Source organism: Cervus elaphus, chromosome X (assembly GCF_910594005.1).
Source record: "Cervus elaphus chromosome X, mCerEla1.1, whole genome shotgun sequence".
Lineage (NCBI taxonomy): Eukaryota > Metazoa > Chordata > Mammalia > Artiodactyla > Cervidae > Cervus > Cervus elaphus.
In genome coordinates, this window is record NC_057848.1 from 138999303 (window position 1) to 139021967 (window position 22665).

A 22665-nucleotide genomic window follows, 5' to 3' on the forward strand; every position below is an offset into this window, starting at 1 on the left:
AAACACACATACAAGCTAAGAAAGCAGCAATCCACTGCACTGAGTCATCGCTGAAGACGCTGTCTGTTCTGGAATATGGACTACTTTGTGGTAGCCTGGAGTCTTGTGTTTTGGGGTGATAACTGGGAATGTGAAAACCAAATTGCCACAGAGCTCATGCTTGCATGGTTTGGGGCTCAGATTTCACAAGCCCCAAATTAATTATTTAGCTTTATAACTCTTCATTTCTCTTCACAGAAAGGGGGCCCTAGAGGCATCCCTGTAAGCTTAGATAGTCACCTGTCTGTTAGTAAAATCTGCTTTCTAAAGTTATATTATGACCCTGATATTCGCAAGCTGGAGTGCACTGAGCTGATTAGTGTGACATCCTCATAACAAACTCAGAAAGTTATGCCAGAGACATACATGCCATATATAGATTATTAAAGAGCAAATGGAATGAACTCTTAGAAAAAATGATATGTATCAAACTGTACAGTAATTAGCCTCCAACTAATAAAAATAAATGGAAGAAAAAATAAGCAGAGCGACCATAAAAACAAAAACAAAAACTGTATAACCTTAATCCTTACAAGTTCATTTTCTTTGTGCTATATTAGGAGCACATACATTGTGAACATGCATGTTTATAGCCATCTTTAAATCTTATTTGTGAATCATATTATGCTATTACAATGAAAATAAATATAAGGATTACTGCTACTAAAGTATATGCTAATCACTAAGGCCTAATCATCTCCACGTAAATATTGATCTTGTACAAAAAAAATCAAGTTTCTACCTGAGACAAGTGGAAATTTAGTTGCATATTTAACTACTACAAATAAGCCACAGTCTATTACTATATTTCTATATTTTGTTACATACTAATACTGTAATAATGGAGAGTAATATTAGCTTTTTGCATTCTAATGCCCAGAGAGGTCATTTTGTGGTTGTTAAGGAGAGAATTAAGCCATTATATTTTAATGTGTTTAGTTATTAACACATTTCTGCCTTTACACATGGTGGTTTTGTTTGCTTGATTTTGTGCTTCTGTTTCCCTTTAAGGGTCTATGTTTTCATATCTAGAGTTGACTGACTCAATTCCTGAAATTTATTGACACAAAAAGATAGCCTTCAAATCAAGATAGAACTGGGCTTTCCCTCCCTAACTAGGAAATCCATCCTGCTGATGGCTTCTCTCTCACAGTTAATGTTATCACCTTCCTTAGAGTTGCTTACTATCATAAGTACCAGAGAAGACAATGGCACCCCACTCCTGTACTCTTGCCTGGAAAATCCCATGGGCGGAGGAGCCTGGTAGGCTGCAGTCCATGGGGTCATGAAGAGTCAGACACGACTGAGCAACTTCACTTTCACTTTTCACTTTCATGCATTGGAGAAGGAAATGGCAACCCACTCCAGTGTTCTTGCCTGGAGAATCCCACGGACAGGGGAGCCTGGTGGGCTGCCATCTATGGGGTCGCACAGAGTAGGACACGACTGAAGCGACTTAGCAGCAGTACACTTGACTCTCTTTTCTCCCTTCTCTCTCCATATTCATTCTTTATCAAAAACAACTGTGGTAAATGCTATGCTGCATCAACCATAGTCCTGTTCAGGAATGACGGACTTATTTCTGTTGCTACTAGGAATGACACTGGTAAATGACCATCTGGTTAAACCCTCTTCAGACATTGACTTGAGTGGAAAAAGCAAGCCTCCTCCAAGGTCAAACCTCCTTCCACATGTAGTCCACTTTTCAGTGACTAATCAACACAGCAGCATAAAGGCCCAGTCCCCTTCTCCTAACTTGGGACAATTCCAAAGGACCATCCCAGCTTCAGGGAACCCAGTGAGTTGACTGAACGCCTTTACTTGGTCTGTCCGGAAACCCAGCTCTTTCCTCTGCTCAGTATTATCCTTTCTTACCTTTGCCTTCACAAGTGTTGATGACAACACATTCCCTGATACATGTCCTATACGCTCATCTCCCATCCTAGAATCTGATTCCCTTGAAACCTAAGCTGTAAAAGCATCATTTTCCACTGTCACTTTTCCTGAAATTTTCCTTCTGTTTTTTAACTCACTATCATTGGACTTGTTTGGTCTGCCTTCAATCTTCATTTAAATGGTCAATATTATCTTTTTGTTCCATGGTGAAAGAGGCATTCGAATTAAAACCGCCATGTGGGCACATATGAAACATGATTGTAGCTCACCTCAGGCTGCTGTGATAATTCCAAATCCATCCATTTTTCAAAATTCTTGCCTATCAATCAGTATGCCATGACACCCAGTATAGTATATGTCACATATAACTCAGTGACCCATGAAAATCCCCTCTGCAGACAGCTCCCATACACACCAATGTTTTCCTATGACTTTTTTCCAGTGGGGATTCACTGCCGTGTAATCTTCCCTAAGAACAAACATTAATGATTGATGGAGAGGAGTTAGAGGATGTTTACCTCAATTTGCTTGCCCTTCAGCCTGACAATTCTCTCAGAAAGTTACCAATAAGTTTCCCCAGGTCTCAGCAGTAATTTGATATATACCTTACTTTTTACTGACTTTTTCCCTTCAGCATCTTACTTCTCCATTCAGTCAGTGTGCTTTCTGTGATCACATCTCAAATAAACTACCTGCAATTAAACTCTTCTCTCAGGGTCTCCTTTCAGTATAAGAGGCACAAACGAATATTGAGAACTGATCAATCAGAATATTACTAAAGTCCACTAAATGATCTCAGATCTATCCACCCTGTCTTGTACTCCCTATCTGTTTTGTATATTATCTCTAGACTTTTCTTTCTAAAACTCAGTTGACTCATGCCCCTCAGAAACCTTCAATGGCTGCAACTGCAATAAGAAGTAAAACAAAAATTCCATACAACAAAGTCTGCCTATATTTCTAACTATATGTCACTCTCCATTGGCTGGCACAGATACACACTCCAGACATACCCCTGCTATTCATTATCTACAGAAAATATCTTTTCTGTGTTTTCAATAAGGTTGTTTCCTCTGCTCTGCTCACCATATTGGCTGATAAGTCCCAGCTCAAAGGTCCAGCTTTAAGGTCCAGATCAAAACCATTATACCCTAAGAAACCCTCTCAGACTCCCACTGTTAGGGTTAATGTTTTCCATTATCAGTGCCATGTTTAAACTTGTGGTATATCAAAGTGTACTTTGTACTAGATGATTTATGGATATGTATTTCCACCACCAGATACGAATTCCTGGGAGGCAGGAGCCACACGATATTTATCTTTGTATCCAGTAGTAATATTTGAAATAATTAACAAACCTATATTCCAGCCCGGATCAATCAGAAAGGATGCTGGATCCAAATTCTGAGGCTTGTGCTAACCCTTTATATTTTGCTGAATTACTGGGGAGGCCGGGGGCCAAAGGGATAGGCTGTGGTGGCTAGAGTTCAAAAGTTACATTACAGTGGAGTTCAAACAATTAAGGATTGCCAACATATGAGGAAAAGCATCTGTGAAAATATTTAAATGAACAGAGTGTAACTGGTTGAAGGTCAGCTTTGTTTATAACTACTATACTCATCAAGACTTTCCAAATTGTAGGCCTTTTGTAAATAACTGTTTATATAGTTAAGTATAGAACTAAAAACATGCACAAAGTTTTCAAGACCAGTGATACACACAGACACACAGACACTGACGTACTTCTTTAACCAGTACAAATAGGAACATTCTCATATATGCGTGAAAATTTTAGTCCAGTTTTCTTTATGTTACAACAGATTAACAACTGTTTCGAAGCAATTACATCTCCACTGCTTAAAATGTTGTAGAAGCCTTCCAACAGTAATATCAATAAAAATGGAGCTTGCCTTCCTTACAGGCTCAGCCTGTCCAAATCATAATGGTAACATTAATTCAAATCTAACGGACTGCCCTGGGAAGCACAATCATGAAAATGTCTTGCAAATATTTTTCAAAATTATGAAGCCTGCAAAGGCTCTTGTGTAGCCAGCAATATTTACTAATTCATTTCATCTAACAATATGCCCTGAGTTGCCTTTAATGTTTCTAAATTTCTTCTAAAGTCCTTCAAATCAGCATGCTGAGTCCTTATCCGATGAGTGAAAATGTTTTGAAATTTGAAAATATGTTTTAAAATTTTTAGCATTTCTAAAATGCTGCCAAAATCAACAAAAATGACTATATAAAGCCATATTAAATCTGATTATTTAATTTTTTCTTAGCTCCATTTCTATAACTTTAAGAGTCTGATTCATGGATCAGTGGCTCTATTTTGCTTAATGGAGTCATAAACACTCCTAATTCAACAACATTCTACCATTTAAAGTTCCTCTTACGTTTCTTCTCACACATAGCAGACCTTACCGCCTTTTATAGGACAGGAAACTCAAATTTATTACCTATATCAAAAATAGTAATGGCAATTCTGAATGACTTGTTATCCTTTATGAAAGATTAATCAAAATTCTAAAACTAAGGAAAAGTTATCATTAAGACTGTCATTTGATGATGAGAATAAAAACTGAAATTTATATTTCTTAAAATCAATTAAAATCTTCTGAATTATCATAAAAATGGCAAAAAATGCTACTTTATTGAAATGCTTTAAATAGGCTCACTCTAGCTCAAAATCTACGTATTCCATGGAGAATACTAACGGGTTTTGCAAAGTCAAGTGTCTGAAAAGTGATGAGAAGATTTCACAAGATGCTAACAGCTATGACTATGGTGACATGTGGGGTCAAGCCAATTAGAAGTAGAGAGTGAGGGGTGGGTGAGTTGGCTTCTTCACTCACAGAATATTCTATGACAGCAGTAGTAACTGGATCACAGTGGTTGCCATTCTGAAATTTCCCTCTGCTTGTTAAAAGCACTGGCATTCAGCCTACTCTCTATGTGCCTTCTATACTTTTAAACTGCATCCATTTACCAACATTTAAATAATTTCCTCAACAGGATCAAACCACCATGGGACACTGAATTGTCTTCCAAATAGAACAGTTATTCCTTTGATGAATTACAGTTCCTCAGTTATTCCCTGTTACTCTTCTATACCTCCAACCCCTCTTCCATCAAAAGCTTTGTAGAAATATCCCTCACTTCTATTCCCAAGCAAGCAACTCTTTTCAGGGACCATCAGGCAATTCGTATAAATGGATGCTTTGTTAGAAAAAAAAAAAGGAAGAAAACTTCACATCTACCAAAGCCTTTAACCTGTTTTTCATGTATCAATTAAGTATATTATATGTACATGTTTTAAAAATACCTAGTCTTATGAAGAAATATTCTCATAGGACACTGTCTGGCTCATAAATTGGTAAAACTATTTGAAAGTATTTATTCCAATTTTGGGGCTTCTCTGGTGGCTCAGATGGTAAAGAATCTGCCTGCAATGAAGGAGACACGGGTTCGATCCCTGGGTTGAGAAAATCCCCTGGAGAAGGGAATAGCTACCCACTCCAGTATTCTTGCCTGGAGAATTCCATGGACAGAGGAGCCTAGCGGGCTACAGTTCATGGGTTTGCAAAGAGTCAGACACAACTGAGCAACTAATACACACCCTAATTTTAAATGTTAATGCCTTAACTAAATATTTCTGCTTCCAGGAATTTGCCCTACAAATTCAAATAAATGGACAAGAAAGCATAGCACTATAGATGAAATATATGCCCCAAAGCACTGGTTATTTAGAAAGCTAATGACTTAAATAGAAAACTAAATTTCCCTCTGGATCATTTATTAGAAACAAGAAATGTAAATTACTTTTTAATTTCTTCTCATCATGCATGTTTTCCAGTATGGTAGTTAATAATATTTTATTAACGATTTTCTTACCTTTGAATATACCACGCTTCCAAGGGCACACATGTAGAATATACGGAACTGTGTTATCAGGGTCTATGGTGATGTCTGGGTTTCCCCACACTATCGGAAGATCTGAAGATACCTAGAAAAGAGAATACAAAAACAGGAATCACATGATGTCGACATTTCCATGAAATTAGTATAACAAGTTAAAGCATAGAAAAAGCTGAAATTTAACTTAAACATTTTCATTGAAACTGTACACTTTTAAGTGAAAAGCAAGCCATAATATATAGACATATAGCAGAAGAAAAATCGGAGACTTATGGAAACATATAACATAATAAAAATGTTTATTTTCTTTTGCTACTGGTAGCAAGATCACTGATGCTTATATGATCAGAGTAGCTTTTATAGGCCATGCAGAAGTTTATTTATGCAATTTGATATACAAAAGATAAACCACTTTAATGAATTTCTACATCAATATTAATACAGTATATAAATATTAATATAATCAATATTAATATGGCATATAATATTTAAGCAGCATCTGACTACAACTGTTGTTGGCTAGATTCAAGTTTCACCTTAGTGAGTACTTTCATCTTGCCCCCCTCCATGTATCTACTAAACACTAATCTACTTTGTCCCTCTATAGACTTGCCTATCCTGAACAATTCATAAAAAAGAAATCATACAGTATATGGTCTTTTGTGATTAGCTCCTTTTCACTTAGCAAATGTTTTCAAGGTTCACCTATGTTGTGGTGTTTTTCAGCACATCATTTCCTTTTTACTGATGAATGGCATTAAATCAATATAAAAAACACATTTTGTATATCCATTCATAAGTTGATGAAAATGTGGGGTGCTTCTGTTCTTGTCTGTTATGGATAATGCAGCTATGAAACCATGTAGAAGTGTCTGAGTACACATAGATTTTAATTTCTTATGGACATATATCTTAGAGGGGAACTGCTGGGACATAGGATGTCCAATCTTTTAAATTATTGCTTTCCAAAAGTCTTCTCCAAAATGGCTGCACAATTTTTCTTTCCCACCAACAATGCATGATGGTTCCTATTTTCTCTACAGCTTTTCTCAAAGGTTCTTGTATATCATTTTTATAATAGCCATCCTAGTGAGTGTGAAGTGGTTTCTCATTGTGATTAAGGAGGATGTCAAGGTTGTATATTGTCACTCTGCTTATTTAACTTATATGCAGAGTAGATCATGAGAAACACTGGGCTGGAGGAAGCACAAGCTGGAATCAAGATTGCTGGGAGAAATATCAATAACCTCAGATATGCTGATGACACCACCCTTACGGCAGAAAGTGAAGAAGAACTAGAGTCTCTTGATGAAAGTCAAAGAGGAGAGTGAAAACGTTGGCTTAAAGCTCAACATTCAGAAAACTAAGATCATGGCATCTGGTCCCATCACTGCGTGGGAAATAGATGGGGAAACAGTGACAGACTTTATTGTTTTGGGCTCCAAAATCACTGAAGATGGTGACTGCAGCCATGAATTAAAAGATGGTTACTCCTTGAAAGAAAAGTTATGACCAACCTAGACAGCATATTAAAAAGCAGAGACATTACTTTGCCAACAAAGGTCCATCTAGTCAAGGCTGTGGTTTTTTCAGTAATCATGTATGGAAGTGAGAGTTGGACTATAAAGAAAGCTGAGCACCAAAGAATTGATGCTTTTGAACTGTTGTTGAAGACTCTTTGAGAGTTCCTTGGACTGCAAGGAGATCCAACCAGTCCATCCTAAAGGAAATCAGTCCTGAATATTCATTGGAAGGACTGATGCTAAAGCTGAAACTCCAATGCTTTGGCCACCTGATGCAAAGAACTGACTTGTTAGAAAAGACCCTTATGCTGGGAAAGATTGCAGGCGGGAGGAGAAGGGGATGACAGAGGATGAGATGGTTGGAGGGCATCACTGACTCAATGGACATGAGTTTGAGTAAACTCTAGGAGTTGGTGATGGACAGGGAGGCCTGGCGTGCTGCGGTTCATGGGGTTGCAAAGAGTTGGACACGACTGAGCCACTGACCTGAAGGATTGACGATGTTCAATATCTTTTCATGTGTTTATTGTTCATTTGCATGTTTTTGGGGGAACTGTTAAGACTCTTTACACATTTAAAAAACTGTGTTACTTGTTTCATTATTAAATTGTAATAGATGCTTATATATTCTAGAAATAAGGCCCTTATCAGATATTGGTCATGTGGATATTTTCTCTCATTCTGTGGACTGTTTTTTCACTTTCTTCAAGATATCACTTGAAGCACAATGGCAACTCTGCATTGAGCAAGTCTGTAAGTGCCATTTTTTCCAATAGTACTTGCTCACTTTGTCACACTTTGATAATTTTTGGAATATTTCAAACATTTTCATTGTTTTTATATTTATTATGGTTATCAATGATCTTCAATGTTACTATTGTAATTGTCTTGGCATTTTTTAGCAATGAAGTATTTTTTAATGAAGGTATGTACATCCTTTTAAAACAATTCTACTGCATGCTTAAGCTGCAGTGCAGCATAAAGCATAACTTTTATACGCAGTGGGAAAGGAAAATCTGTGTGACTTACTTTATTGTTATTTTGCTTTATTGTGGTGGTGGTCTGGAATCCAAACCAAATATCTCCAAGGTATGCATATAGTTTGTCACAAGTTTTTTACATGCCTGAAATAATAAACCTTTTACCCTTTGTCAAGGAGCACTGCATATGTGTTGTGACACACCTTCAGCACTTACGTAGTTTACAACTCTACCTTAGCCTTAACTTCCAGCTCACACAGCATCTCTCCATCAGCCAGAGATGAAAAAACAGGCACCCTCTCAGGCCTTCCCTGGGAAATCACACCACTGTGTATACGCATGTGGCCTGTATGTTACCCAGGGACAAGTCAGAACTGTGAAATTCGCTGCAGATATCTTAATCCCCACATCTTCAATTTTTTAGTCAAACTCTAGTTGGTCACAACTGGTTTTGTAGCGTCAGACAACTGCAATGCCAAACTATTGAATATTTTTGGCAAGTGTCCTAAGAATAGGTCCTTTCCATCAGAGCAAGATATGATACAAGTCAAAAGATGACAACCCCTCACTCGTGGGGAGGGGTGTTGCTAGAGACCTATGAGAAAGGTCAAATTGTGACAATGTACTGGAGTGGGAATTGTGAGCAGAGTCATACTCAATCTGCCTCTTCCTTTGTCTGCAAGGTTGCAGTTTTCACAGCCATGTGGTTGTAAGACTGCAGAGCAGTGGAGAGGTTGACAGAAATAGGTCAAGTCAAAATGTGACAAATTACTCCACTGTTACCAGGATTCAGTTTTTCTGGAGTAAATACTACTCAGATTGTTTGAAATCTTTAATTTCAAGATTTAAAATTTCATTTTGACAGTTTTTTTCAGTGTATTTATTGCTTTTAAGGAGGAACAGATTTATGAAACTCCACTCTTCTGGAAGTCCCAGGTCTCCTGTTTTCCTTATTGCACAACTATCTCCTACCACCTGGTCATTTTGATAAAATGCCATAGCATTTTACCTGTATCACTTATTATATTCCATTATTTTTTATACTATTTTTCCTATTGGGGAAGTCTCAGCATTCTATTGCAAACTATTCTTGTAGCAATGAGATTAAATATATGTAAAAAGGCTTTTTAAAAAAAATTCAATTCATCATAAAAAAGAATACTAACAGTAATGAGAAATAGAAAAAGGAAAAGATATTAAAAGAATATACTGAGTTTGAGTTGTTAGCAGACTGTCAAAGTGGAGGTATAAAGTAAGCAGTCAAAAATGAGAGGCTGAAGCTAATACATCTAGAGTAAAAGTATGAATTTGCCACTTGTACCTAAATGGTAGTCTGAAACCAAGAAACTGCCAAGTGTGGTGTGGTACAGATATGAGGATGCTTTAGAAGGCAGAACTTTAAAAAGAAAGGAGAAGGTTAGAGGAATAAAAGGACCAGATAAGTAACAATCAAGAAATGGCATGGAAATGAGGAATACAGAAAGATATAAAATAAAGGGTGAAGAGTGTTAAGACAGTGTGCTGCATGCTTGCTAAGTTGCTTCAGTTGCGTCCGACTCTGTGATCCTATGGACTGCAGCCCGCCAGGCTCCTCTGTCCATGGGATACTCGAGGTAAGAATACTGGAGTGAGTTGCCACACTCACTTCCAGGGATCTTCTTGACCCAGGGATTGAACCCCCACCTCTTACGTCTCCTGCATTGGCAGGCGGGTCCTTTACCACTAGCATCACCTGGGAAGTTAAGAAGGCAGACAGTGCCAAACATTAAAGGAGTTTTAGGGCAGATAATTTGGGAAAATAACTGAACAAAAGTTACAGGTGATCTTTGTGGCAGCAGTTTCAACCGAGTAGAGAAGCTACAAATGGACCACCATGAAGTAAGAAGTCATCATGTCAATAATGCTTTATCAAGAAGTTTAGCAATCACAAAATATATAGAAGGTAATAGCTGAAGGGGTGTTGTTAGAGGCAAGTTTTATCTTGTAATGGAAAACCTTTGGGAATACTTATAGATTAAGAAAAATAGTTCAACAATGAGGAAGGTATTGAAGGAGTGGGGGGAGAGTGCGAGTCAACCCTGAGTGCAGAGAATCAGAAGCATTTCACTGGTTTCAAAGCAAGTGCAAGATGAAACCTGACACTATAGAACAAAGTTTCCAGTCTAGCCTTTCTCCTTAGCAGCACCTCAACTGTTTCTCAATAGAATTTCCACTGAAATACCAGCAATGATTCAAATATAATAAATGAATAGAAATGGCAAATTGGTAATGCTCATTAGTTTAGTTCAGTTCAGTTGCTCAGTCATGTCTGACTCTTTGCGACCCCATGAATCGCAGCACACCAGGCCTCCCTGTCCATCACCAACTCCCGGAGTTTGCCCAAAATCATGTCCATTGAGTTGGTGATGCCATCCAGCCATCTCATCCTCTGTCGTCCCCTTCTCCTGCCCCCAATCCCTCCCAGCATCAGGGTCTTTTCCAATGAGTGAACTCTTAGCATGAGGTGGCCAAAGTACTGGAGTTTCAGCTTTAGCATCAGTCCTTCCAAAGAACACCCAGGACTGATCTCCTTTAGGATAGACTGGTTGGATCTCCTTGCAGTTCAAGGGACTCTCATGAGTCTTTTCCAACACCATAGTTCAAAAGCATCAATTCTTCGGTGCTCAGCTTTCTTTATAGTCCAACTCTCACATCCATACATGACCACTGGAAAAACCATAGTCTTGACTAGACAGACCTTTGTTGGCAAAGTAATGTCTCTGCTTTTTAATATGCTATCTAGGTTGGTCATAACTTTCCTTCCAAGGAGTAAGCATCTTTTAATTTCATGGCTGCAATCACCAACTGCAGTGATTTTGGAGCCCCCCAAAATAAAGTCTGACACTGTTTCCACTGTTTTCCCATCTATTTCCCATGAAGTGATGGGAACAGATGCCATGATCTTAGTTTTCTGAATGTTGAGCTTTAAGCCAACTTTTTCACCCTCCTCTTTCACTTTTATCAAGAGGCTTTTTAGTTCCTCTTTACGACCCAGATAATCACGATGGTGTGATCACTCACCTAGAGCCAGACATCCTGGAATGTGAAGTCAACTGGACCTTAGAAAGCATCACTATGAACAAAGCTAGTGGAGGTGATGGAATTCCAGTTGAGCTATTTCAAATCCTGAAAGTTGATGCTGTGAAAGTGCTGCACTCAATATGCCAGCAAATTTGGAAAACTCAGCAGTGGCCACAGGACTGGAAAAGGTCAGTTTTCATTCCAATCCCAAAGAAAGGCAATGCCAAAGAATGCTCAAAATACTGCACAATTGCACTCATCTCACACACTAGTAAAGGAATGCTCAAAATTCTCCAAGCCAGGCTTTAGCAATACGTGAACCATGAAATTCCAGATGTTCAAGCTGGTTTTAGAAAAGGCAGAGGAACCAGAGATCAAATTGCCAATATCTGCTGGATCATCGAAAAAGCAAGAGAGTTACAGAAAAATATGTATTTCTGCTTTATTGACTATGCCAAAGCCTTCGACTGTGTGGATCACAATAAACTGTGGAAAATTCTGAAAGAGATGGGAATACCAGACCACCAGACCTGCCTCTTGAGAAATCTATATGCAGGTCTGGAAGCAACAGTTAGAACTGGACATGGAACAACAGACTGGTTCCAAATAGGAAAAGGAGTACGTCAAGGCTGTTTATTGTCACCCTGCTTATTTAACTTCTATGCAGAGTACATCATGAGAAACGCTGGACTGGAGGAAGCACAAGCTGGACTCATGATTGTCGGGAGAAATATCAATAACCTCAGATATGCAGATGACACCACCCTTATGCTCACTAGTACATGCTGGTTAAAAATAATGGTGATTTTCAAATTAAGAAAGGTGATACTTTATTCTAATATCTCTAAGAACATGTGTTTTAGGTTTTAAATATGTTTCTGCTCTTTTGTAAGTCTTGGTGCTATTTAAATGTAGAAATATAAAAGAACTAGAATACATGTTCAGTATTATTAGTACTTGAGTGAAATTATATTTTAAAAATTTAATATGTAACATCTTTAATTACAGAAAAAGGTCTCAGGGAAAATTTACATTCTAAAGGTAAAAGTAACTAGATTCTTCAGTTTTATTTGTATATTGAAACAACAGAAATATAGACTTTAATTATTATTTCTTGTGAGAATAATTTTGATATATAAAATTCCACTTCTACATTTAATTAGAAAAATACATTCACCTTTCATAGTTAACATAGCATACTTATTATTTTTAAAAGCCTACAGTAAAAAAAATGCATTAATTCTGAAGGATGAAATTTTAAAAACCCACAGACATCACCTCTGCCATAACAACAAAATGAAATAAACAATGTTAAGATATTAAAGGATATTTTCTTTAACCTGTTTTCATCAAACTCTTAAAATGAAATCCTTGCTCATCAGTAAATTCTGGAAAGAGAAAGGGAGTAGGGGGAAAATGACTTTCCTTATTTATAGCAAATCTAAGTAGTCATGATTTTCTTATTCTTTTCTTTTATTTCCTTCCTTCTTTCCCTCTTTCTTTCCATTTGAAATGCCACCCATTATGTTTGCATCTGTTTACTAAACAAATCTTCCTGGAAAAACTATTACATGCTTGATACTATGATTTACGGCCTTCCCAGGTAGCTCAGCAGTAAAGAATCTACCTGCAACGCAGGAGACAAAGGAGGCGTGGGTTCAGTCTCTGGGTGGGGAAGATCCTCTGGAGGAGGGCATGGCAACTCACTCCAGTATTCTTGTGGAGAAAATTCCATGGAGAGAGAGCCTGGCAGGCTACAGTCCATGGGGTCAAAAAGAGTCAGACATGAATGAGTGACTGAGCACCCACGCACTATGATTTATGCTGGGTATAAAAGTGTGGATATGAGGGGGTATGCACCTTTCCTCACAGTAAATAATCTGGTGGAGAACAAGAAATAGGTAATAGCAATAAGATATAATGTACATGATTGTGGGAAAGGTAAAAAAAAAAAATGTTGTGAAAGCACAACATAGGCATGTATAATCCAGGTTTATGTGGATCTAGAAAGATTCTCAGAAAAGTGGCATCTAATAAATACTTGTCCTAAAGAATGAAATGGAGTTAAGCACAGAGAAGTGGAAGATAGGGAGTTGGATAAAGATTTCTAGATAGTAGCAAAAGGAAATAGTGTGGACAGTGGCCTAAGCGTGGCTGGAGGCAGCAGTGGTAAGAGATGAAGCTGAGCAAACATGCTTTTGAAGCACATGGGCCACGTCAGGGAGCATGGACTAGATCTGATGGCAAGAGATGACAGTGAAGAGTTTTAGCAGAGGAGTAAGAAAATAAAATTTTCCTTCATAATATTCACTCCATTTGTAATCCAGTAAGGAAAGAAGAAGAAAATCAAAGGGCATCATTTTCAAGATTACCAAAAATAGCAGAGAACAAAGCCAGTGAATTTCTAAAGTTCTGAAGCACCCTCTAAAAATAGATACAGGCATCTGTGATGGATAGATATTTGAAGCTTCTCTGAGGATTCTGTTGAACACATAATTTGTAGATAAATATGGGAGTAAGGAGTAAAAAAAAAAATTTTCAGATTTGCTTAAATATACCAAGTGAGGAAGGTCAAGAATAAAACCTCATAATAAATAAAGATATAAATAATTATGTCTTTCTTCATATTCCCACTATTATTCATACTGGTAAGTGACAGGATACACTTTTGAAATTTCATGCCTGCAGATATCACATTACAATTTCAAAAGCTGTTTAAAAGTTTTTTTGAAAAGATCTTTCATTATCATACACAATATCTTCAAGTAAAAATACACATGACTCAAATAAGTAAATTTTAATGTGTTTTATGATTATATATTAATACTTAGATATAAAACTTGTTTGGTACTGATTCAACTTTATATGAAATGGCATTTTAAAACCTGTTGGACTAATAGAAAGAATTCTAACCATCTCCTTGTGTCACACTGCTTTACCTAGTTAAGTAAAATTAAATGTTTTTAAATTTCATACAATTCACTGTACTCTTTCTGAAAACACTTTCATATTTTAAAAAATAAAAACAAACTTACCTTAAATGTTAGGATGCTTGGTGTATAATTGGGCACTATTATGTGTTTATTTGTTACTTCCCCCACTTGACAGTCGACAGTGATGTATTCCAAAGCCAGGGGTCTTTTTCCAATTCCTTTTATGTCAAAGATATGCTCCATACCATCTGCTTCATTTTGTAGAATAAGCCTGCCCTGTGACAAATCAGTCAAATTTCAGCTCTATAGGAGTGACAGTTAGAAGTCAACAATTTCTTCTGTCTTAGGAATTTTGAATCTGATTAATGAAATGAGCTTTCTAGAAGGTGTTAGTCACTGACTTATCCAGTTTACATATAAATACTTCTACTGAATGAATGAAGACAGATTTCCTGTGAAAAGCTCTTTATTTCTTTTCACTTTCACTAAGTGACAGAGTTTAATAGGCATTCTCAGGCTGTTTACATACTTGCCAAAGAAATATGACTTAAGAAAATATTTTCTGAAGTATAAACTTCCTTACTGAATAAAAACAAAGCAATGGTTTTACTATGTTAAACATATTATGTAAAAATAACCTAGATATAAATATTGAAGCCTATGACAATGTGACGTTCAGAATATTTACATCTCAAATTAAAACATTTATTAAAGTTTCAAGCAGAGTGAACACCAATGATCAAATTCATGGAAAATATAACTTTTCTGCAAGAAAATTTATCATAAATTATAGAGGTAAACATCACACATTGGTTTATTGACATATTAGTGCTAGGGGAAAAAAATCAATGAGTTCATACCATAATCTCACATTCCAAAATAGGTTTGAATGTGAGAGGATAATCCACAGTTTCACCTGGTCCGACATATAAAATAGGAGGTCCATGAAACCATTCTCCTTCTATAGTAACTTGACATTTCCATTCATTCTTTGTCTCATTATTCTAAAGCATGAAAATAAAGATAGAAACATATTAGCATAAAAAAAATTCTTACACATTACCTTTGTCTATGCTATCATCATTCACTTAGAGCCAAGCAATAGCCAGTCTCTTGGACTTCAAGGAGATCAAACCAGTCAACCTAAAGGAAATCAACTCTGAATATTTATTGAAGGACTGATGGCTGAAGCTGAAGCTCCAATACTTTGGCCACCTGATGAGAAGAGCCAACTCATCAGAAAAGGCCCTGATGCTGGAAAAGATTGAAGGCAGGAGGAGAAGGGGACGACAGAGGATGAGATGGTTGGATGGCATCACCAACTCAATGGACACGAATGTGAGCAAACTCCAGGAGACGGTGAGGACAGGGAAGCCTGGTGTGCTGCAGTCTATGGTGTCACAAAGAATCGGACAGGACTGAGTGACTGAAGAGCAACAACAATAGCCAATCACTGGTCTTAGCGCCTATGAGCCCATCTTAATCACATGTTAAGGTCACAGCTGAATTTGGGGCAGAGTGATCTGAGAGACCATGAGTCTGCTTAGTCTGATGATTGGTTAAGGATATTGGCGTTAACTTTTTAAGCAAAGAGATGCAGCAGAAGTGATTAATCAGGTGAGCAATATGATAACATTTATATTCAGGAATAAAACTGTGACATCAAATTGGAGTAACAAATGGCCACACATAATGCAATTAGGAATCAGTACTAGTTTAGATGACAGGTGTGAAGAAAACTTTGAGACAGTGGCAGTGGGAATAAAGAAAGTACTAAAAAGAGAAATAAGAAAGCATGTACTTACAATTGGAATATTCTGGGTAAGGGCTTCAAATGCTGGTGTTTCAAAATCAAATCTGGCCTCTGGACGCTCTTCATTCACCACACCTTCAATGCAATAGAGACGCACATCGTACCTTGATGTCAACAAAATTTTGCAAGGGTAGCGTCCAGGACTGAGAGGAACAAATCGCAAAGGGACTGGAACAGATCTAGCTGCAGCTATCAAAATAATTTAAAAATGGTTTAATCATTTTGATGGTATAAATCCTAAAATTCATTTTAGGATAAAGAAATATTTTATTGTATTGTATTTAATTGTATTACATAATCCAGATGAGACTAGGTTCTAACAAGATAGCACACTACTCCTCAATCTCCTGGGCACTACAAGCAAGTTTACTTATTTAACTTTTTTATTAATGAGAGAATATATCCTGCATAGGTCAGAGGAAAGTCTGCTCCATAAAGATACTGAGGGACCCATGTACACTGCTCTTCCTTTGTGTACAGGTCAGGTGAAAAGGAGCTGAAAGTTTGCTCAAAGGCTTTTTGGTGTTCAGCCCAAAGTTAACACACATTATAGTTAAGCGGTCAGAACCAAACACATGATTCTATCTCAGTCAACAGGGGCTGAGATTTGAGAGATATATGGGATATTTGGTAAGCATTATTATCTGCTACATTTCTATGACACAGGAGTGCTCTATCTCACAGCAATCAAAATTAGTTACAACTTGACCAGCAGATAGAAATAATTTTTAATAACCAAGAGAAGTCAAAAGAGGCATAACCAATGAATACTTCTCACATCACCTTGTTATACCATATACTAGAATAGCTAATATAATTTCTTATGGTGGGCAGGCTATCTACGCTGGTTCTTTTCTTCCAAGCAACACTACTATTTCTCTGAAAGTTATCATTTTCTTATTCTCCATGAAGTGAGAAAATAGTTATAAAAATCTCTTAACCCTAAAGTAGGATGCACTACTTTATTCTATTTATACTACTGCATTCACTAAATGCATCCTATAATACAAGTTTCACTGCTAAACTCAAATTATTTAACTTATAGATAAGAAACAAGTGATAAAAGATGCTTAGAAGCCTAATCCTGTGAAAGGAAATTCTCTGAAATCAAGAAAACAAATCAAACTTATTAACCAATGGACTGGACGCGTATTATATTAATTGGCTATAATGTTAATTCACTCACATTTAACACCTCAAATGTTAAAAATGGCAAACTTGTTTTTAAATACACTGAAGTCTATATGCCAAGAAAACCAGTCACTGCTATAAGAACATTAGTTGCTTTAAATCATTTTAAAACATATTGAGGATGTGTATGCATGTGCTATACATATTATAAAATATATTCATCATATTGGAGTAGGAAATGACAACTCACTTCAGTATTCTTGCCTGGAAAACCCCCTGGACAGAGGACCTGGTAGGCTACAGTTTGTGGGGTCACAAAGAGTCAAACACAACTGAGTGACTGAGCATGAGCACCCATCATATGTTATATAGAATACATTGTGTGTCGTATATTGCATGTGTTATATATAGCAATATACAACATATGCCTAGTGGCTCAGATAGTCAAGAATCTGCCTGCAATGCAGGAGACCCAGGTTCAATCCCTGGGTTGGAAAGATCCCCAGGAGAAACGAATGGCTACCCACCCCAGTATTCTTGCCTAGAGAATTCCATGGACAGAGTAGACTGGTGGTATATATTATATTATATTATGTATAAATTTCATAGTTTTATGCTGTATATTAAGAAAAACTGATAATGGATTACTCTTGAAATATATATTATATCTAAGCAAAGTTCAAGAGACTCAGCAGGTCTAAGGAGGATACAAAGACTGTCAGAATGTTGTTATTTTTATTCTGTCCTATTCAAGTACAAATATAGTTTTAGAATAATTTTTTTTCTTGTCAAAAAGGACTGCAGGCACATCATATCTTCTGTTGTTCATTGATTACTTTCATTCTGAGAGAAGTATTTGAACTGTGGCAACATCATTAGAACAAACTAGGTGAGATAATTATTTGATTAAAATTTGTTGCTTTATTATCAGAAAGGAAGAAACCATACTTTTCTCTTGCATGAACAGATTGAAATGAAAATATTTAGATTATGTAATTTAAATAAGATTAAACTGCTTAGAATATGAAATTTAATCAGCAGTAATTATTATTTTCATCAAAGATAAAGAATAACTAGCCATTTCATGGTAAACAACAATTGAAATGCACAAGTTCAAGTATAAAGCTGCTATCAAAAGCTTTATGCTATACATTATTTCCTTTTCCCTAAAAATATGCATTTTCTATTGATACTGAATCAGAAAGTGAAAGTCAAGGACATCCTTAAGTGTACATTTCCCGACTCATGAAATGTTCATAAGCAAAGACCCTAAGGAATATGCCATGCAACCCCCTCTCCCTTACAAGTCCATAAAGAAATTCATAATAGAATTTATGGAAATGATGGTTTTATTGTTGAAGATATATTGATAAAATAATATTTCTTTTCCTTAAACATCTGAAATAATTTAATTAATTCATGCTAGAAAAAGCGTAGGAATATTATCATATATTATCAAAAAGAAGCTACTTGTGGATTCAGGTATTTATCAGGCAGTATCCACATCTCCTTAGATGTGAAATAGCAGAGGTAGAGACTTCTCATATTTAGAAATTTGGAAATTTTACTGGCTACACTGTGCCATCTCAACATCATTCTCTTTTAGGGACATGTTTTCTCAAAGTCCTTTCCAATTCTTCTCTGTAGCAGATGTCATCCATGTCCTGCCATGTCTCCTTGGCATTTAAATTGCTGCTGTAGGCCAATGGTTTTATGGAAAACAGATCTTTCTCCCTGAGGGCTTTCTCTAGTCCCAGGAAGGTGCTTAATCCTTGCATCCATCAGGCCAGAAGTGACTGTTAAGGACTGCAGTTGTGGTCCTCAACAAATAATGGATCAAACTGGTGGCAACATAACCCAGCTTCTTTATCCTTTGGTTGGAATAACTCTGAGGGGAATTCTACACAAACGCATAGACAGTCCCGGGATAACCAAACCCAAATTGCTCTCCGTGGCAACTGCTCATGAACACTCCCTGGGCTGGCCCCTCCTCGCTGCTGCTCTCCCTCTCACACTCCTACCTGTGGTTCCTGAGATCACTTCTCAAACTACTGCTCTCAAGACCCGGTCTTGGTGTCTGCTATTAGGGATCTTCAACCCAACACATACCCTTAGACCAAGGAAAGAGAGCTTGCTGTCCGTGGCCTCATGCTTTCTAGGGCCTTACACTGAATATCCTCTGGCACTGTCTCTCTGGATGTGCATGGAGTACATGGGCCCGCTGGGACAGGCCTAGGTGCAGCCCAGACCCATCCATGGTCTGGGTTTAGGGCATGTCACAATTCACAATTCAAAGTGCTTTGATCCCATTTCCAGTGCCTGCACAGGACTCCTCCCTATGTTGATCCTCCTGTTGGAAGACTCCTAGAATTAAAGAATAACTAAGAGGTGGCCACTAAGGGGAAGATATTGACAAAGATTAATTAAGTGGGTTAAAGTACCCACAAATTTGTACACAAGGCCTCTTATGATACATGTAAGAGTTGAAGAAAGAGAATAGGGTGGGCACATGCCCGGGGCCCAGCTATCCTGTGTTGTCATGTCTAGCTCAAAACTCTAAGGAGACCAAGAATTCTAAAATCAAACTTGGTCTTCTAGTTTGGTAAAAAGCTTAATTTCTCAAGGTGGAACAGTAGATTATATTCTACTTAAAACTTTGTTAGCCTGATTTACCAATTTTAAAATCTTGTTATCTGGTACATGGGCTTCCATTTGAACTTTTGACCTGGGCATACAAACGTCAGGGACAATCTAGACCTGTCCCTTCCATCCTTAGTCTACTAAATGTAGCTCACCTGGGGCTTTTTCTTTACAGGTGATCCCAGTAACTACGGGATTTGCCAGGGTTCTGTAATTAAAGATAACCAAATGTATCTAAATTTATCAGATTATAGTTACTAAAGAAAATAAAGGAACATAAAGAGTGAATCTTTCTAATGAAAAAATATCTAATTTTATATAACTTGAGGTACTGAAGAAGTCATTGTAATCTACAGTCTTTAAAATAACTCCAAAAAATGGGCATCTAGCACATATGATCTAGCAATCCCACTCGTGGGCATGTATTTGGAGAAAACTCTAATTTGAAAAGATACATGCACCCCAGTGTTCAAAGCCATGCTACTTACAATAGTCAAGACAGGGAAGCAACCTAAGTGCCCATCAACAGTTGAATGGATAAAGAAGATGTGGTGTACACACACACACACACACACACACACACACACACACACACACACACACACTGGAATACTACTCAGCCATAAAAAAGAATGAAATAATGCCATTTGCAGCAACATAGATGGACCTAGAGATTATCATACCAAGTGACATAAGTCAGCCAGAGAAAGACAAATATCATATAATACTATAAAGTTAAGTTCTTAATCTAATTTAAATTAAAAAGTGATATTTGATTAGTAGCTTTCAAACATTTCATTTATTGGCTTGGGGCTGGGTGGGGTAGAGGGGAGTGTGTCTGAATAATACCTAAAACAGAATCTCAATATATAAGACAAATTAACCTAGAGTCAATCTGGTTGAAATAAGATGCTAGAAGCTCCCATTCACTTCCACAACCTCCAAACAGACAAAACAAAGAACTTCAGAAGAACGTTAAGGCTCTAAAGAATATAATTTGATTAGCTGATCTCTTGGGTTTCTTTCTGCTTTAATATTCCATGATTATTTGAAAGTACATCAGAAAAGTGGAAGAGACTAAAAATATACTAAATTGGTCATTATTTTACATAGTTAATTATATAGGTATATTATTAGCAAACAATAGTCAGAAATTCTTAATTCAGAAAATGGGGTATCAAGAGAATGACTAAATTTATGATATGATTTCATTTGTAAGATGAACTTATAATAAACAGATATTTGTTGCAAATTAATATATGAGTAATTATGTGTGCTTAGTCACTCAGTCATGTCGGAGCACTTTCACAGCATCATCTTTCAGGATTTGAAATAGCTCAACTGGAATTCCATCACCTCCACTAGCTTTGTTCATAGTGATGCTTCCTAAGGCCCACTTGACTTCACATTCCAGGATGTCTGGCTCTAGCTGAGTGATCACACCATCATGATTAGCTGGGTTGTGAAGATCTTTTTTGTACAGTTCTTCTGTGTATTCTTGCCACCTCTTCTTAATATCTTCTGCTTCTTTTAGGTCCATACCATTTCTGTCCTTTATTGAGCCCATCTTTGCATGAAATGTTCCCTTGGTATCTCTAATTTTCTTGAAGAGATCTCTAGTCTTTCCCATTTTATTCTTTTCTTCTACTTCTTTGCACTGATCACTGAGGAAGGCTTTCTTATCTCTCCTTGCTAGTCATTGGAACACTGCATTCAAATGGGTACATCTTTCCTTTTGGCTTCTCTTCTTTTCACAGCTATTTGTAAAGATTCTTCAGACAGCCATTTTTCTTTTTTGCATTTCTTTTTCTTGAGGATGGTCTTGATCCCTGTCTCCTATACAATGTCACGAACCTCTATCCATAGTTCATCAGGCACTCTGTCTATCAGATCCAGTCCCTTAAAACTATTTCTCCCTTGCACTGTACAATCATAAGGGATTTGATTTAGGTCATACCTGAATGGTCTAGTGGTTTTCCCTACTTTCTTCAATTTAAGTCTGCATTTGGAAATAAGGAGTTCATGATCTGAGCCATAGTCAGCTCCCGGTCTTGTTTTTGCTGACTGTATAGAGCTTCTCCATCTTCGGCTGAAAAGAATATAATCAATCTGATTTCGGTGTTGACCATCTGGTGAGGTCCATGTGTAGAGTCTTCTCTTGTGTTGTTGGAAGAGGGTGTTTGCTATGACCAGTGCATTCTCTTGGCAGAACTCTATTAGCCTTTGCCCTTCTTCATTCTGTACTCCAAGCCCAAATTTGCCTGTTACTCCAGGTGTTTCTTGACTTCCTACTTTTGCATTCCAGTCCCCTATAACGAAAAGGATATTTTTGGGGGGTGTTAGTTCTAGAAGGTCTTGTAGGTCTTCATAGAACCATTCAACTTCAGCTTCTTTAGCATTACTGGTCAGGACATAGACGTGAATTACCGTGATAATGAATGGTTTGCCTTGGAAATGAACAAGGCAATTGTGAATGGTGGGTCTTGGAAATTGATACAGACCCACACTAATTACTGACAAATTCAATTTTTGAAATATTGGTTAAAATGGATTTTATGACCTCAAAAGAGACTAGCTGAATTACTTTTGCTTTTTTATCACCAGGAAGATCTAAAATAATATAATATTTAAGTGTGAAAGAAAAGAGATAGGAAGAAAGCAGGAAAGGGAAAAAGGGAAAAAAGAAAGGAAGGTGGATAGGAAGTTGGAATTGAGGAAGGAAAATTTGG

General features: G+C 37.1%; 1 protein-coding gene across 1 annotated transcript in view; it reads right to left on the reverse strand.

Annotated features, from left to right (window-relative positions):
* CFAP47 (cilia and flagella associated protein 47) overlaps positions 1 to 22665 on the reverse strand; it is a 479971-nt gene that overhangs the window by 152829 nt on the left and 304477 nt on the right. The window contains exons 46-49 of the mRNA XM_043897451.1: positions 16158 to 16354; positions 15213 to 15356; positions 14455 to 14628; positions 5833 to 5944 (exon numbers count right to left, since the gene is read on the reverse strand). Coding sequence (XP_043753386.1) covers positions 5833 to 5944; positions 14455 to 14628; positions 15213 to 15356; positions 16158 to 16354 — 627 coding nt within the window. The remainder of the gene's footprint in view (positions 1 to 5832; positions 5945 to 14454; positions 14629 to 15212; positions 15357 to 16157; positions 16355 to 22665) is intronic.